This window comes from Schistocerca americana, chromosome 4 (assembly GCF_021461395.2).
Source record: "Schistocerca americana isolate TAMUIC-IGC-003095 chromosome 4, iqSchAmer2.1, whole genome shotgun sequence".
NCBI lineage: Eukaryota > Metazoa > Arthropoda > Insecta > Orthoptera > Acrididae > Schistocerca > Schistocerca americana.
The window spans coordinates 319,608,553-319,623,965 of NC_060122.1; the positions used below are offsets into that span (position 1 = coordinate 319,608,553).

Genomic DNA, 15,413 nt, shown 5'->3' on the forward strand with positions numbered 1-15,413 from the left:
ATCACTCCTTTCATCTCTGTCAACCCTCATTCACTTCATTCCTGGTGCAGGACCTTCAAGTAGGGATCACCATTAATAACACGTCAAGTGAATATACGTAGTAGGCTGATGAGTCGTAGTACGGTATCCGTCCAACGAATTGCTTCTTTCGTAGAAGTCACACTAGCGTTCTACTCACACATACACGACCCCGAGAGAGGAACCGCGTGAGTTCCTTCAAGGCCACGAAAGTTGCCTCTCGTCAGCCCACGCGACACAGTCTGGCTGAAGGCCTGTGGACGCTGCTCACCTTTCAGAGGCCACGTCAGCTGCAGCAGCTTGGCGACGTTCACGGGCAGAACCGTCGTGTCGGTGTTGTTCACCTCGTCCATCACGTCGTGGTTCACCGAGTACGAGACCGTGATCACCGCCGCAGCCACGAAGATCGCCCTATGGCATAACAGGTAACACCGAAACTTTACACTTCAACTTTCTATTTCAGGTAAATGGAATAGGAAAGTGAATATGTTGCAAGGATCTGTTTCTTATACAGGGGAAAAAGCAGAAATCTGAAAGACAAACACAATACTAAATTATGAAATCCTGGTAAATAAAACTGTCTCGGTGGCTAAAACGCTTTGTTATTGTTGTTTTTTAAGCACATTCAGTGAGTAAAAACATACAGAGTCACTGTAACATGTTTTAGAATGTGCAAACAAAATATTTCAGAATAGTGACAGTTACGGATCCGACGACAATCAACAGTTTTCAAATATGTCACAGAAATTAGTTTCTTGCTTCACCCCAGCAAGCTCATTACCTCTCAATACCCCGAACCTGCTATAAACACACCAAATAGTAATGAAGCAGCATAGATTCATTCATTACAGTTGCGCTAGCTGCATGGAAAAGAAAGTACATAACAGTGACTTTAACAGTTACTTGTAATGTTAACTGTGATGCACAGTTTGAACCAATAAATAGCAGTGTCATTAGTTCTGCATAAATGATTTTCAGTGAAAATCTTACGGATATTCCCCTCCCATTCAGATAAGGAAGTCACAGTTATTTCAACGATCAGTCACAACTATTAGCTTAAACAGTGACAGATAATTCTGACACGCCACAGATGACTGCATCAGTTGCAGTGTCAAGAAATATAACAACGAAATATAAACATACATTTAAAAGCTAGGAATTCTTTTCTGAAAGAATTTGTCTGGAATGTCAAGAAACATAACAACGAAATATAAACATGCATTTAAAAGCTAGGAATTCTTTTCTGAAAGAATTTGTCTGGAATGTCAAGAAACATAATAACGAAATATAAACATACATTTAAAAGCTAGGAATTCTTTTCTGAAATAATTTGTCTGGAATGTCTGGAATGTCAAGAAACATAAAACTAAATATAAACATACATTTAAAAGCTAGGAATTCTTATCTGAAAGAATTTGTCTGGAATGTAGCCTTGTATGGATGTGGAAGTGAAAGGAAACATTAGAATTGTGATAGTATAGAAGGACACCCAAGAATAAGTCTAATACGTAATGAAGACGTAATGAATCGGAAGGAGGCCGCAATCTACTAAAAGCAGGGATAGGTTGATAGTAAACATCCTAAGGCATCAAGGAACAGTCAATTTGGTTACGGAGGGACGCATTAGTGGTAAAAATTGCAGAGGAAGGCCTAGGTAGGCCTAGGTTCAGGTGGGTGTAGATTGGAATTATTATCCAGAGATGTAGAGGCTTACACGGTGTTCTGCCTGAAGGACTAGACTTATGGCTGAATGTGACAAGAGTAACAAAATCTGCGATTAATCACAGACTAAAAATATTTATGGCACTCGGTAAAGTCATACACTATGTGATCAAAAGTATCCGGACACCCCCAAAAAATACGCTTTCCGTATTAGGTGCATAGTGCTGCCACCTATTGCCTGGTACTCCGTATCATCGACCTCAGTAGTCGTTAGACGTCGTGAGAGAGCACAACAGGGCGCTCCGCGGAACTCACGGACTTCGAACGACGTCAGGTGATTGGGTGTCACTTGTGTCATACGTCTGTACTCGAGATTCCACACTCCTAAATATCCCTAGGTCCACTGTTTCCGAGGCGATACTGAAGTGGAAACATGAAGGGACACGCAGCACAAAAGCACCGCCCACAGTTGAAGAGGGTCGTAATGTGTAATAGGCAGACATCTATCCAGACCATCACACAGGAATTCCAAACTGTATCAGGATCCACTGCAAGTACTATGACAGTTAGGCGGAAGGTGGGAAATCTTGGATTTCATGGTCGAGCGGCTGCTCATAACCCACACATCACGCCGGTAAATGCCAAACGACGCCTCGTCTGGTGTAAGGACCGTAAATATTGGGCGATTGAACAGTGGAAAAACATTGTGTAGAATGATGAATCACGGTACACAATGTGGCGATCCGACGGCAGGGTGTGGTTATGGCGAATGCCCGGTAAACGTCGTCTACCAGCGTGTGTAGTAGCAACTGTAAAATTCGGAGGCGGTGGTGTTATGGTGTGATCGTGTTTTCCAGCCTAATGTTCGGGTCTGGGAGTCGGAGCGTGTTACAGCAGCTAAGGGACAGCCCGAAAGTGAATACATGGTGTAGCTTAATGTGCAACTCAGTCACAGGACTTTTTTCAATGAGCCTACCATTATGGGCGACAGCTCACCCAGACATTTGATCCTCACTCAGTTACAGGAATTACAACCATTAGTAGAGTTTCAACAAGATGGTGCAGCGCTACGCTGAAGCTTATTTGTACGTAAGTACTTTGATGAAATCTTTGCGGGCGGGTGGATAGTTAGAAGACGGTTGGCAGTCAAGTCCCCCATGTTCACCAGACATACGCCTTCTTGATTTTTTATGCGGGTTACGTTAAGAATAAAGCGTTCAGCTAACCAGCTCCTGATGTGCAAACTCTTACAGGAAAAACACGAGATGCTGTAGAAGTGGTGGTGTAAGAGATGTTGGCAAAGGCATGTAGAGAATTTAAGTATCGCCTAGATATTCTACGGAAAATAAAGCAGCATATGTGGAAATGTACCCATAGCTAATTCTACGATTTAAACTACGATTTGCAACAAACCGCATCGCTGTATCTTGCATAGCATCTTAGATGATTTTATATATATATATATATATATATATATAAAATCATCTAGTCTGCAGTGTGATAATCAGAGTGGCCGAAGAGTTCAGTGTACACGGTGAGCATAAAGTATTTTTCTGATTATATATATATATATATATATATATATATATATATATATATATATATATATATATAATCAGAAAAATACTTTATGCTCACCGTGTACACTGAACTCTTCGGCCACTCTGATTATCACACTGCAGACTACTATCAAAGGACTTCCATCTCCCTTACCTTTTCAAAGGAAGTACGTAATCTGTACATAAATTAAAGTGTCTGGACTTTCATCGTAGCTCCTTTTTTTGTCTTCTCTGTGCTGCCGGAAGTCGTTATTACGATAAATTTCAAGAAAGAGACCTGCAGAATCCATGGAATATCTAGACTCAACCGCAAACAATTCCAACAAATTGCCTAGCAACAGTGACTCAAAACTACAGTCGCCTGCATCTGAGGAAACGCTGCGGAGGTGCCACACAAATGTAAGTAAAACTGACTTTGAGACTAGTTATCCTGTCAGCAACACCAAGCCTACATTAACTGTCACGGATTATTTCTGGTCGAACGAAGTGTATCTCTAGAAACACATGTTAACCACAGACGTCATAACATGCCCGCGAAGCTGCAGATAGCCCAGAAACAACATTCACGCCCGAAGAGCACATTTGTCACCGTAGATAATAGTCTTTCTGACCAATTTAGTCTTGGAAACCATATGCAACTGCAGAAATCATAATGGATCACGGAGGTATCAGTTCAAACCCTAAATGGCTTGTCCCTGAGATCATACTTACCTCCAGACCACTAACAGCAGATGTAGTAATTGCCATCAGGTGTCGCAGTTATCTGTGGAAGCCACAGTTTGGCCTCAGAAATCATAGTTACTTTGTAGCATCGTTGTTACTCAGTCCAGTCTGTAATTGGTAATGTAATCAAGCAACAGATTCGTCGATGCGTTTTTCGTCGCTTATAGGGTTATTTGTTTTACGTTGACATCATTTTCTATTTATGTTTGTGTTCCTTTGAATACAATTCTTCTTAATTATTGTTCTTGAATAAAGTTGTTGAAGGTCAGAAGCAGACGGATTTTGCGTGGTAATGTGCATTATTCCAACCAGTAACACGTTGCAGATGAGTACGAGAACTATATCGCAATTAGCTTAATGCTTCTTGCATCCAATCTGCTAAGTGTGATACACAGAGTAACGGAAAAGGAAACTGAGGATCTGTTGGATGGTGATCAGTTTGGTTTTGGATTTTGTTATTTATAACGGAAACAAGAAAGTCCAAGACATGTCCAGAGAATTTGTAGACCTGGAAAAAAGCTTTTGATAACGTAAAATGGTGCAGGTTATTAGAAGTACTTAGAAAAGAAATAATAGGGAACTATAGTGAAAGGTGGGTGACATGGAAGACAATATTTTCTAGAACTAAGAGAGGACATAAGAATGCAAGGCAAAGAACGAAGTACTTAGACTAAAAAGAGTAATACAGGGGCCGGCCGGTGTGGCCGAGCGGTTCTAGGCGCTACAGCCTGGAGCCGGGCGACCGCTACGGTCACAGGTTCGAATCCTGCCTCGGGCATGGATGTGTGTGATGTCCTTAGGTTAGTTAGGTTTAAGTAGTTCTAGGTTCTAGGGGACTGATGACCTTAGATATTAAGTCCCATGGTGCTCAGAGAGATTTGAACTTATTAGAAGTACTTAGAAAAGAAATAATAGGGAACTATAGTGAAAGGTGGGTGACATGGAAGACAATATTTTCTAGAACTAAGAGAGAACATAAGAATGCAAGGCAAAGAACGAAGTACTTAGACTAAAAAGAGTAATACAGGGGCCGGCCGGTGTGGCCGAGCGGTTCTAGGCGCTACAGCCTGGAGCCGGGCGACCGCTACGGTCACAGGTTCGAATCCTGCCTCGGGCATGGATGTGTGTGATGTCCTTAGGTTAGTTAGGTTTAAGTAGTTCTAGGTTCTAGGGGACTGATGACCTTAGATATTAAGTCCCATGGTGCTCAGAGAGATTTGAACCATCTGAGTAAGACAGGGAAGCAGTCTTTCACCCCTACTGTTCGAGAGTAGAACTAAAATTCAGAGTGAAAGTATTTCGATGGCAGTGTTAGCTGACGACATTGCTATCCTCAGTGAAAGTGAAGAATTTTAGGACATACTGAATACAATGAAGACTCTTATGAGTACACAACATAGACTGAGGGTAAACGGAAGAAAGACAAAAGGAATCACGAGCAGCAGAAGTAAGATTAGCAATAAAACTGCCTCTAAATTGGGGACCACAAAGTTAAGTAATATTGGCACCTTGGAAGCAAAATAACGCACGACATACGAAGAAAGGAACACATAAAAAGCAGATTAGAACAGGAAAGGAAGGCACTTTTGGCCAAGATAAATCTGCTAGTATCAAACATCGACTTTAATCTGAGGAAGACATTTCTCAGAATGCACGTTTCTGATGTGTTACGACCCGTGGCTCTACCCTTCATTCGATCTCTGCGAAACCCTACATTTCACCAGGATAATGGACGACCGCATGTTGCAGGTCCTGTGCGGGCCTTTCTGGATACAGAAAATGTTCGACTGCTGCCCTGGCCAGCACATTCTCCAGACCTCTCACCAATTGAAAACCGGAAAATACACTACTGGCCATTAAAACTGCTACACCACGAAGATGACGTGCTACAGACGCGAAATTTAACCGGCAGGGAGAAGATGCTGTGATATGCAAATGATTAGCTTTTCATAGCATTCACACAAGGTTGGCGCGCGGTGGCGACACCTACAACGTGCTGACATGAGGAAAGTTTCCAAACGATTTCTCATACACAAACAGCAGTTGACCGGCATTGCCTGGTAAAACGTTGTTGTGATGCCTCGTGTAAGGAGGAGAAATGCGTACCATCACGTTTCCGACTTTGATAAAGGTCGGATTGTAGCCTATCGCGATGGCGGTTTATCGTATCGCGACATTGCTGCTCGCGTTGGTCGAGATCCAATGACTGTTAGCAGAATGTGGAATCGGTGGGTTCAGGAGGGTAATACGGAACGCCGTGCTGGATCCCAAAGGCCTCGTATCACTAGCAGTCAAGATGACAGGCATCTTATCCGCATGGCTGTAACGGATCGTGCAGTCACGTCTCGATCCCTGAGTCAACAGATGGGGACGTTTACAAGACAACAACCACCTGCACAAACAGTTCGACGACGTTTGCAGCAGCATGGACTATCATCTCGGAGACCATGGCTGCGGTTACCCTTGACGCTGCATCACAGACAGGAGCGCCTCGATGGTGTATTCAACGACGAACTTGGGTGCACGAATGGCAAAACGTCAATTTTTTCGGATGAATCCAGGTTCTGTTTACAGCGTCATGACGGTCGCATCCGTGTTTGGCGACATCGCGGTGAACGCACATTGGAAGCGTGTATTCGTCATCGCCAAACTGGCGTATCACCCGGCGTGGTGGTACGGGGTGCCATTGGTTACACGTCTCGGTCACCTCTTGTTCGCATTGACGGCACTTTGAACAGCGGACGTTACATTTCAGATGTGTTACGACCCGTGGCTCTACCCTTCATTCGATCTCTGCGAAACCCTACATTTCACCAGGATAATAGACGACCGCATGTTGCAGGTCCTGTACGGGTCTTTCTGGATACAGAAAATGTTCGACTGCTGCCCTGGCCAGCACATTCTCCAGACCTCTCACCAGTTGAAAACGTCTGGTCAATCGTGGCCGAGCAACTGGCTCGTCACAATACGCCAGTCACTACTCTTGATGAACTCTGGTATCGAGTTGAAGCTGCATGGGCAGCTGTACCTGTACACGCCATCCAAGCTCTGTTTGACTCAATGCCCAGGTGTATCATGGCCGTTATTACGGCCAGAGGTGGTTGTTCTGGGTACTGATTTCTCAGGACCTATGTATCCAAATTGCTTGAAAATGGAATCAGATGTCAGTTCTAGTATAATATATTTGTCCAATGAATACCCGTTTATCATCTGCATTTCTTGTTGGTGTAGCAATTTTAATGGCCAGTAGTGTATAAGACAGAAGTGTTTAAGATGCGGCTCTATAGAAGGATAGTGAAAATTTGGGGGGGGGGGGGCTGATAAGAGAAGGAATTAGGATATTCTCTACAGAGTTGGCGAAGAAACGAACATATTGAAAAAGAAGAGACAGGATGTTAGGACTTGGGTTAAGACATCATGGAATACCTACCACTGTACTAGAGCGATTTGTAGTGGGTAAGAATTGAAAGTCAAGCTAGAGGTTTGAATATATCTAACAAATGAGTAAGCAGGGAGCAAATACTGCTCTGCGATGAAGAGGTTGGCACAAGAGAAGAATTCGCGACAGCCCATATCGAACCAGTCAGAACACTGATGACTTAAGGATAAAGACGTTGCTGTCTGATGGTAGCGTTGCCAGTGCCTGAAAATGGCGGTCACTGTTTGACGTGCGAGGCGGCGCTACTCACAGGAGTCCGGCGCAGATGCAGCACTGGAACTGCCGTATCCTGGTGCGGTACAGCCTGTTGGGGTTCGTCATGAAGACGTACTGCGGCCCGGCTTCGGCGCCACGCAGAGGCGTGCGCTCGTTCGCCATGGCCTCGGCCTGCAACACAACACCAAAAACTGTTGCAACAAACGCTAAAGCAAAGCACAGCTTATGTAGAGAGCACCTGCAAATACAACATACAAGAAATTATATGAAACTTCCTGGTAGATTAAAACTGTGTGCCGGACCGAGGCTCGAACTCGGAACCTTTGCCTTTCGCGGGCTAGTGCAGAGTTTCATATCAGCGCACACTCTGCTGCAGAGTGAAAACCTCATTCTGGAAACATCCCCCAGGCTGTGGCTAAACCATGTCTCCGCAATATCCTTTCTTCCAGAAGTGCTACTTCTGTAAGGTTCGCAGAAGAGCTTCTGTGAAGTTTGGAAGATAGGAGACGAGGTACTGGCGGAATTAAAGCTGTGAGGACGGGTCGTGAGTCGTGCTTGGGTAGCTCAGTTGGTAGAGCACTTTCACGCGAAAGGCAAAGGTCCCGAGTTCGAGTCTCGATCCGGCACACAGTTTTAATCTGCCAGGAAGTTTCGTAAATCATTTGTTCTCAAAAACATAAAATATGTAAAAAAATTGTAAAATCAAGCGCACTATGTCGGATTCTACCCTAAACGTAACTTCGAGATCAGAAGAGCATATATTTGATTTTCTTTAGACATTTCCACCCCCTCCTCCCCCTTATTAGACGGACACAAAGGTGGCTGCTACCGATTAGTAGTGAGAAAAAGAAGACCTACACCCTGACTGGCACTTTCAGAAAAAAAACTCAGTGTACAAGCAAACGGGTCTCAACCCGTTTATTGGAGTGTTCCCCTATCCGTCTGACTGGAGTGCACATATCACCTGTTGTAGTACGGACAGCAGTTACACTGAACTGGTGATCTGCTCGTTGGGGCGTTGGCTGCTGTGCAGTTTGCGGCGTAGCTGCAATTCACTGCCTACATGCTGGACACAATGTGCCGTATGCAAACTATTAGGGCTGCAATTACCTCAGTACAAGGCAGAACACGAGTCAAGATTTCTCTTTGTTCACTAGCCAGGAACAGAAATTCGGCACAAGTATTCTTCTATAAAGAAGCACGTCAGTGTACGTTAGACTGTACAGAGGTGTAAAGAATCTTTCAAATGGCTCTAAGCACTGAGGTTATCAGTCCCCTAGACTCAGAAATAAGGAAACCTAACTAACCGAAGGACATCATACACAACCATGCCCGATGCAGGATTCGAACCTGCGACCGTAGCAGCAGCGCGGTTCCGGATTGAAGCGCCTAGAACCGGTCGGCTACAGCGGCCGGCAAAGAAGTCTCTCTCGAGTAAAGAAAATAACAACTCTGTTCACAGAGAAACGACTTCACGCACCCCTTACGTCGCAGGCAAGACTTCTCAAAATCTAACCGCCAGATTCTCCACTGTGTCTCTCAGCAGTGAGGTTTCTAGGTCGATCCTCGTAGGCAAATGTCTTCGATCGATCGCCGGAGGGAATTGCCTTCGATCGATGCCCACAGGGAAGAGCCTCTTGACACTCTAAACCCGCTCCCTCCTGGACACGGAGCTTCTACGTTTGCAGTCAGTCTCTAAATCTCAGAGGCCGTTACAAAACCATTATCTATGACTACTTGGGTCATGAATCTGCCAGAAAATCACCTGAAGGTCATCGTCTTTTCAGAAAATTTTCTAGAAGTTTCCATTTTCCCTCCTATATCCTTAGTGCTCTGCCAATCAAATACATGTCTCTGCTTTTCGTTGGGAAGCATACCCTATCACTTCCCATGAGAAGATACCTTGGAGATCAGCTCGCGGCCGTTGTTTGTGATACCTTGCACTCCTTCGCACTAAAAGGAGACATGATTCGAACCTGCGTCCATAGCAACAGCGCGCTTCTGGACTGAAGTGCCTAGAACCGCTCGGCCACAGCGTCCGGCGCCTTGTTCCACCCCTAATGCTCTTTCACCAGATACGTTATTCCGAAATTATCTTCGTCGCACCAGAGTGTAACCTGCCACCCACACTGTATGCGCTACGGGGGTTCTGCGGCTTTCAGCATTACAAACCGCCGTGTCCTCGCCCTGTTCTCTCTAAGGACAGCAAATGTCTGCCGCTGCAGAACACAACTCTCTTTCCGGTCCCTCTTTAGCCGAGAGTGGCTGCTGAGCAACACACAGCCTACGTCGCCCTTTCTGTCAGTGCTCGGCTCTTGCTCGCAAATGTACCGTATTACAGAAATTGTTAGTACATGGTGTTAGCCAGTATCAGTCAATGAAGTGATTAATAATCCATTCGTGCATCGTAAACAGTGATCTAATATAAAGATAAATAGAAAAGAATTTACAGAATATTAAATATATAGCGGCAAATCTTGCCGTATTATAACCACTAAAAATAGAATTAAGTAACTATATTTTTGTTTGTTTGCATGTACACGTCTGGAGTCCTGACACACACTGCAATTCCCGCAGCACGATACTGTAATACGATACTGGATGAACTGGAATAAATTGACGCATTCCATTGTTTAAGAAGAGATGGGCTGCGCTATTTTTCTTTTGGCTCCTCTAGCGCTTTGCTGCGGGGATTGCAATGTATACCAGGACTGTTTACGTCTATCGGAAAATAAACAAATTAAGACCTCGTCTGTCAACACTAGTAAGGGACATTCGATAAGAAACAAACCTGGTGCTTGCAAAACATGGTAAGCGATGTGCTTTATTGATATCAGTTAGTACTTCCACGATAAGCAGAGAAAGGACAGCTCTGTCTCTAATTTCGGATTCTCGCTAACGACAACATTGTCAAGATGTGTGTATGTAAACAGTGGTAAGTTCCAGGAACGATAGCTGCCGGTAGTGATAACGCGTGTGGTGCTGGTTCCAGGAAAATGGTTTTCAGGGACGATTTTTACGAATCAGAAGATGATCTTGATAGCTACTCTTAGAAAAGCATCCTAACATATTGTCGAACGCGAAAGCGTTTCTAAGGGTATGACTAATCAGTTAAATATGAACATTTATTTAACCAACTATACAGTACTGTACCCGTCAACATTGATTACATGAATTCACACGACGGGGTGATTGGCAGGAAAGTTAAGGGCCATCTTTAATATTGTTTACGAGCTGTTGTAAGGTGTTTGTTAAAATTAAGTTTATGTTGTGCTGAATCAAAGATTAACTTTTGAGGTTGTTATACTTCAGCAGTGCAAAGATTGTTAATGCCAATCTTAATATAAAAAACTGAAACAATTCAGATCTTTTAAATCTGTATTTTTGAGAATTTTCGCAGTGATATTTCGTTAATTCTCCCAGCAGGTAAACAGTGGTAAGTCAATAACTAATGTTAAATGCGCTCAATTTGCAGGTAAACAATGTTAACTATCCACTGACGAATTTTTTTTAAGGTCAAGATTTTAGACAGAATTAAGCATTTTAAAAATATGCTTCTTACTGTATACACATTTGAAAAGAACGAATTGTCTGAATAAACGAAAAATCACATAGCTTATATTTGAAACATCTTATTCAAGAGATTTTATTGAAAATTTACTGTGAAATTTCTCAAAACAAACACCTTGTCTCTTGCCTTTTTTTCAGCTGACGTCTTCAAATTATTACTTGTGATAGTTAAAATTTTATGTCTACACATCTTGTGCTTACGCCTTACCGATACAAGCGTACACACACACACACACACACACACACACACACACACACACACACACACACACACACGCTGATATACGAGTATGTGAAGGCAGCAAACAACAAACAATAAAACTGACGATAGTCTAAAGAGACTATGCTAAAGAGAATCACGCAATAAGTAATTTCTACGACTGATTTTGGTCGATTGTTAGCTTTAATACCAATTTCTCAGACGAAATTTATGCAACTAAGAACAAACACTAAATTTCAACTAGTCGAAATTTATGCAACCAAGAACAAGCACTAAATTTCAACTAGTCGAAAAATCACTTAAAATGTAATTACAGTCATGTCAAATACACGAAGAGTGTTTCTGTAATATTGATAAAATATCTAGACGTAACGTTGTAAAGCGACATGAAATGGAACGAGCACTTAAGGTTATATGTAGGGAGGATGAAATGTCGACTTTGGTTTATTGTAGGTATTGTAGGAAAGCGCAGGTCATTTATAAAGGAGACCGCGCACGGAAGTCTAGTGTCACCGATTCTTGAGTTCTGCTCGAGTGTTTAGGATCCCCAGCAGCTCGAATTAATGGAAGGCATCGAAGCAATTCAGAGGCGCGCTGCTATATTTGTTATCGGTAGATCCCATCAACTCGTGAGTATTACAGAGATGCCCTGTGAATTCGACTGGGAATCCCTGTAGGGAAGACGACTTTCTTTCCGCGACATAGTATTGAGATAGTTTAGAAATTGGCATTTGCGACATGCTGCAGAACGACCCTACTGTTATCAACGAACATTTCGCGTAAGGACCGCGATATCAAGATAAGGGAAATCAAGGTCCGTACGGTAGTACAACATAGAAGCTTTCCCTTGCTCCATTTGTGAGTGGAACAGGGAAGGTAATGATTAGCAATGATAGAAGATACACTCCGTCATGCACCGTATGATGGCTTCAGCAGCATGTACGTTGTTGTAGATGGAGAAGGAGCCAACGAATAGAAATGAGACAGGGAAACTAGTCTGTAAAGCCATAACAGAAAATCTGAAACTTACGTTGGTTTGTTGCCAATGATAAAAATCAAAGTAGATGCGTTTTTGTTACGGTATTAAGTAAATGCACAATTTTCACAATAGGCTACATCCGCAACGGTTTTTAAAAGTAGCGTTCCACATCTTCTAAGCAAGCACGTTTTGACCTAAACTTTCGAACGACAGCTGCTGTTGTCTGAACAATATCATATGCGTTGAAAATTCCCGCGAAAGGGGATCTGAACAACCGTTCTCCCGAACTCCACGCCCATGTCTTAACCGCTGCATCATCTCTCTGAGTAGCTCAGTATAAGGCAGTGGATGAAGAACTTTTCGTCGTTCACGATTTGCCCTGTAAGACAAAAGGATGGAGTGACGAACAACAAAGAGAATCTGAAGCAGCGGAAACAAATCACTGGGAAAATATTCGGTGACTGTGCAGAACTCCAAGATCCACCACACTTACATACCTGTACGAGGCTGCGCCATTCCCTGTTGTGGTCGACCTACAGAAAGGTATTGAAAATGTAATTAAGGAAATTTTTGTCCCGGCGGCCAAGGTGAATTTCTTTTGTCGGTATAATTTAAATATTTTTCTTATTTGAATGTTTAGTTTGATCATCTAATCTTCTCGACCCAAAATTGTAATAATTATAAAAACAATAGTGGCATGTGGCTTTCGGTCGGTTTCAGTATATAGTGTTAGTAAAAACACTGTACAGTTCATATGAGTCGGGTATGGTTGTATAGTGGTAAAGTGGGGGTCTGGAACACAAAGGCCGCGGGATCGAATCCTGGTCGCACCGCGAAATATATCAATAGGCTTTAATCGAGCCTTCATCTCTCAGTGATATAAACATTCACCAGGAACAAGTTGTTCGTATTTCACGTTAAACTTCAGGTCGCAGTGGGATTATTGTGGCGCACCGTAGCCACTGAAGTGGCGTCCAATTGTAATACCTGCTCTAGGCCGTTGAGACACACGAAATTAATGTACTACATGCGCATACAATTAAGGATATCAGTACGGAAGATAACTAGAAACAATACTGCTTCCTGTGGATGAATAAATAAAAATATGTTGTTATCCTTAATGAAATAGCTAAACTTGGCGTGTTTTGTATTTTAGTTTGAACACGCTTTGTTTTTATGAACCTGTACTCAAACGAAAGCGTCGCTGTCCACATTGTAATACTGATCAACGAATGTGAACTTACTTGTTGTGACATGTACATAAATAAAGGCATAAATCGAAATCTTGGATAACTGCCATTACTTTTTAGAACGTCCTGAAACATATTTAAAGTTACGGAGTTCGATGATGAACAATATAAAGCTAGGGTTTGCAATGTACGGTAGTGTGTTCCCTTGTATTCGCTCACTATATGTTGAGCTGTGCTTATCTAGGACACGCCCTACCGGAGACGTTGTACCTGTGCCAACTTTCGCGCCACGCCTTAAGGTAACAAGGCTAGGAAACCGGTATGAAGAAGCTGCGGTTTCAAAGGTCGTTCTCGATCAGTTTCACACACACACACACACACACACACACACACACACACACACACACACGCACGCACATTCTTAGTTTCAATGTAAGCGCTCTATATTAAGAATGTTCCAATGAGTCCTTAAAATTTTGTGTTTTATCATAATTCGTTGGGACCAAGTAAGACGGGAGAGCTGAATGCAATGTAGCAGAGCTATCGAGAAAGAACTGGTCATAGCCCAGCTGAAATAACTATTCTGCTGTTTGGGCTAAGTGATCAGATATTTCTGCCCCTACAGAATTTAAGTGTAGCCCTTCTTCATTACAGGGGTCTTAAAGTGGTAGAACATTTAAGAATGGATGGCATTTTGTAGTGGATGTCCATTAAATCAATTAAATTTGATGTGTGGTGCGTCAAACGTTCAGCTGCCGCGTGGGATTAGCCGAGCGGTCTAAGGAGCTGCAGTCATGAACTGTGCGGCTGGTCCCGGCGGAGGTTCGATTCCTCCCTCCGGCATGGGTGTGTGTGTTTATCCTTTGGATAATTTAGGTTAAGTAGTGTGTAAGCTTAGGGACTGATGGCCGTAGCGGTTAAGTCCCATAAGATTTCACACACGCGCGCACACACACACATACACACACACACACACACACACACACACCCGCGCGCGCGCGTACACACAAACGTTCGGCTTAAACGTGCTAAGCATTGTAGAACAGCGAACGAAGCTATTGTGTAATATCATCAATCGCTGTAATTCTAAATCTTATTCGACTATTTCTATCTGATTTATCTTCATAAGCATTAGAAACACTTGTAATTTCCAAATCCAGTCGTTTGCGACAAAGATGTGATGTGATACTACAAATGATTTTCGTTATGTTGTTAACAAATGGTTCAAATGGCTCTGAGCACTACGGGACTTAACATCTGTGGTTATCAGTCCCCTAGAACTTAGAACTACTTTAACCTTACTAACCTAAGGACATCACACACATCCATGCCAGAGGCAGGATTCGAACCTGCGACCGTAGCAGTCGCACGGTTCCGGACTGAGCGCCTAGAACCGCTAGACCACCGCGGCCGGCTGTTGTTAACAGAAAAGGTCACTATTACCTAACAGATCTTCAGAAATCCCAACTACTACAGCGACACATGTTGTTCTGAGATCACTAGCAGAAGAAAATGTTGAGGTCCTTGGTTTTGGTCTGCCCAGCCTATCCATACTCTACGAGAGTTTCGATGTTCTTTCTATGCTGCACTGCTGATAGCCAGTTTAATTGGAAGCACTCTAAATTTACGTTTGTTCAGCTTAACTGAACGGAGCTGGAAGGAAAAATATTATGTAATACTGATAATTACTTTATGTTAATTGCTATTTTAGTCTCATACGCAAAGCAAATAGCAGTTCGTTAAGTTCGTTGGTACAAGCAGCAATTTTTCGCAATCTGCCACGCAATCACATCTTCCTGTAAGCCTGATTAGGGAATATACTAGACTATCGTAAGTC

At 43.0% G+C, this 15,413-nt stretch overlaps 1 protein-coding gene across 1 annotated transcript in view; it reads right to left on the reverse strand.

Moving 5' to 3' along the window:
- Positions 1–15,413, reverse strand: part of LOC124613981 — a 199,194-nt gene that overhangs the window by 85,693 nt on the left and 98,088 nt on the right. The window contains exons 3-4 of the mRNA XM_047142768.1: positions 7,652–7,788; positions 290–429 (exon numbers count right to left, since the gene is read on the reverse strand). Coding sequence (XP_046998724.1) covers positions 290–429; positions 7,652–7,788 — 277 coding nt within the window. The remainder of the gene's footprint in view (positions 1–289; positions 430–7,651; positions 7,789–15,413) is intronic.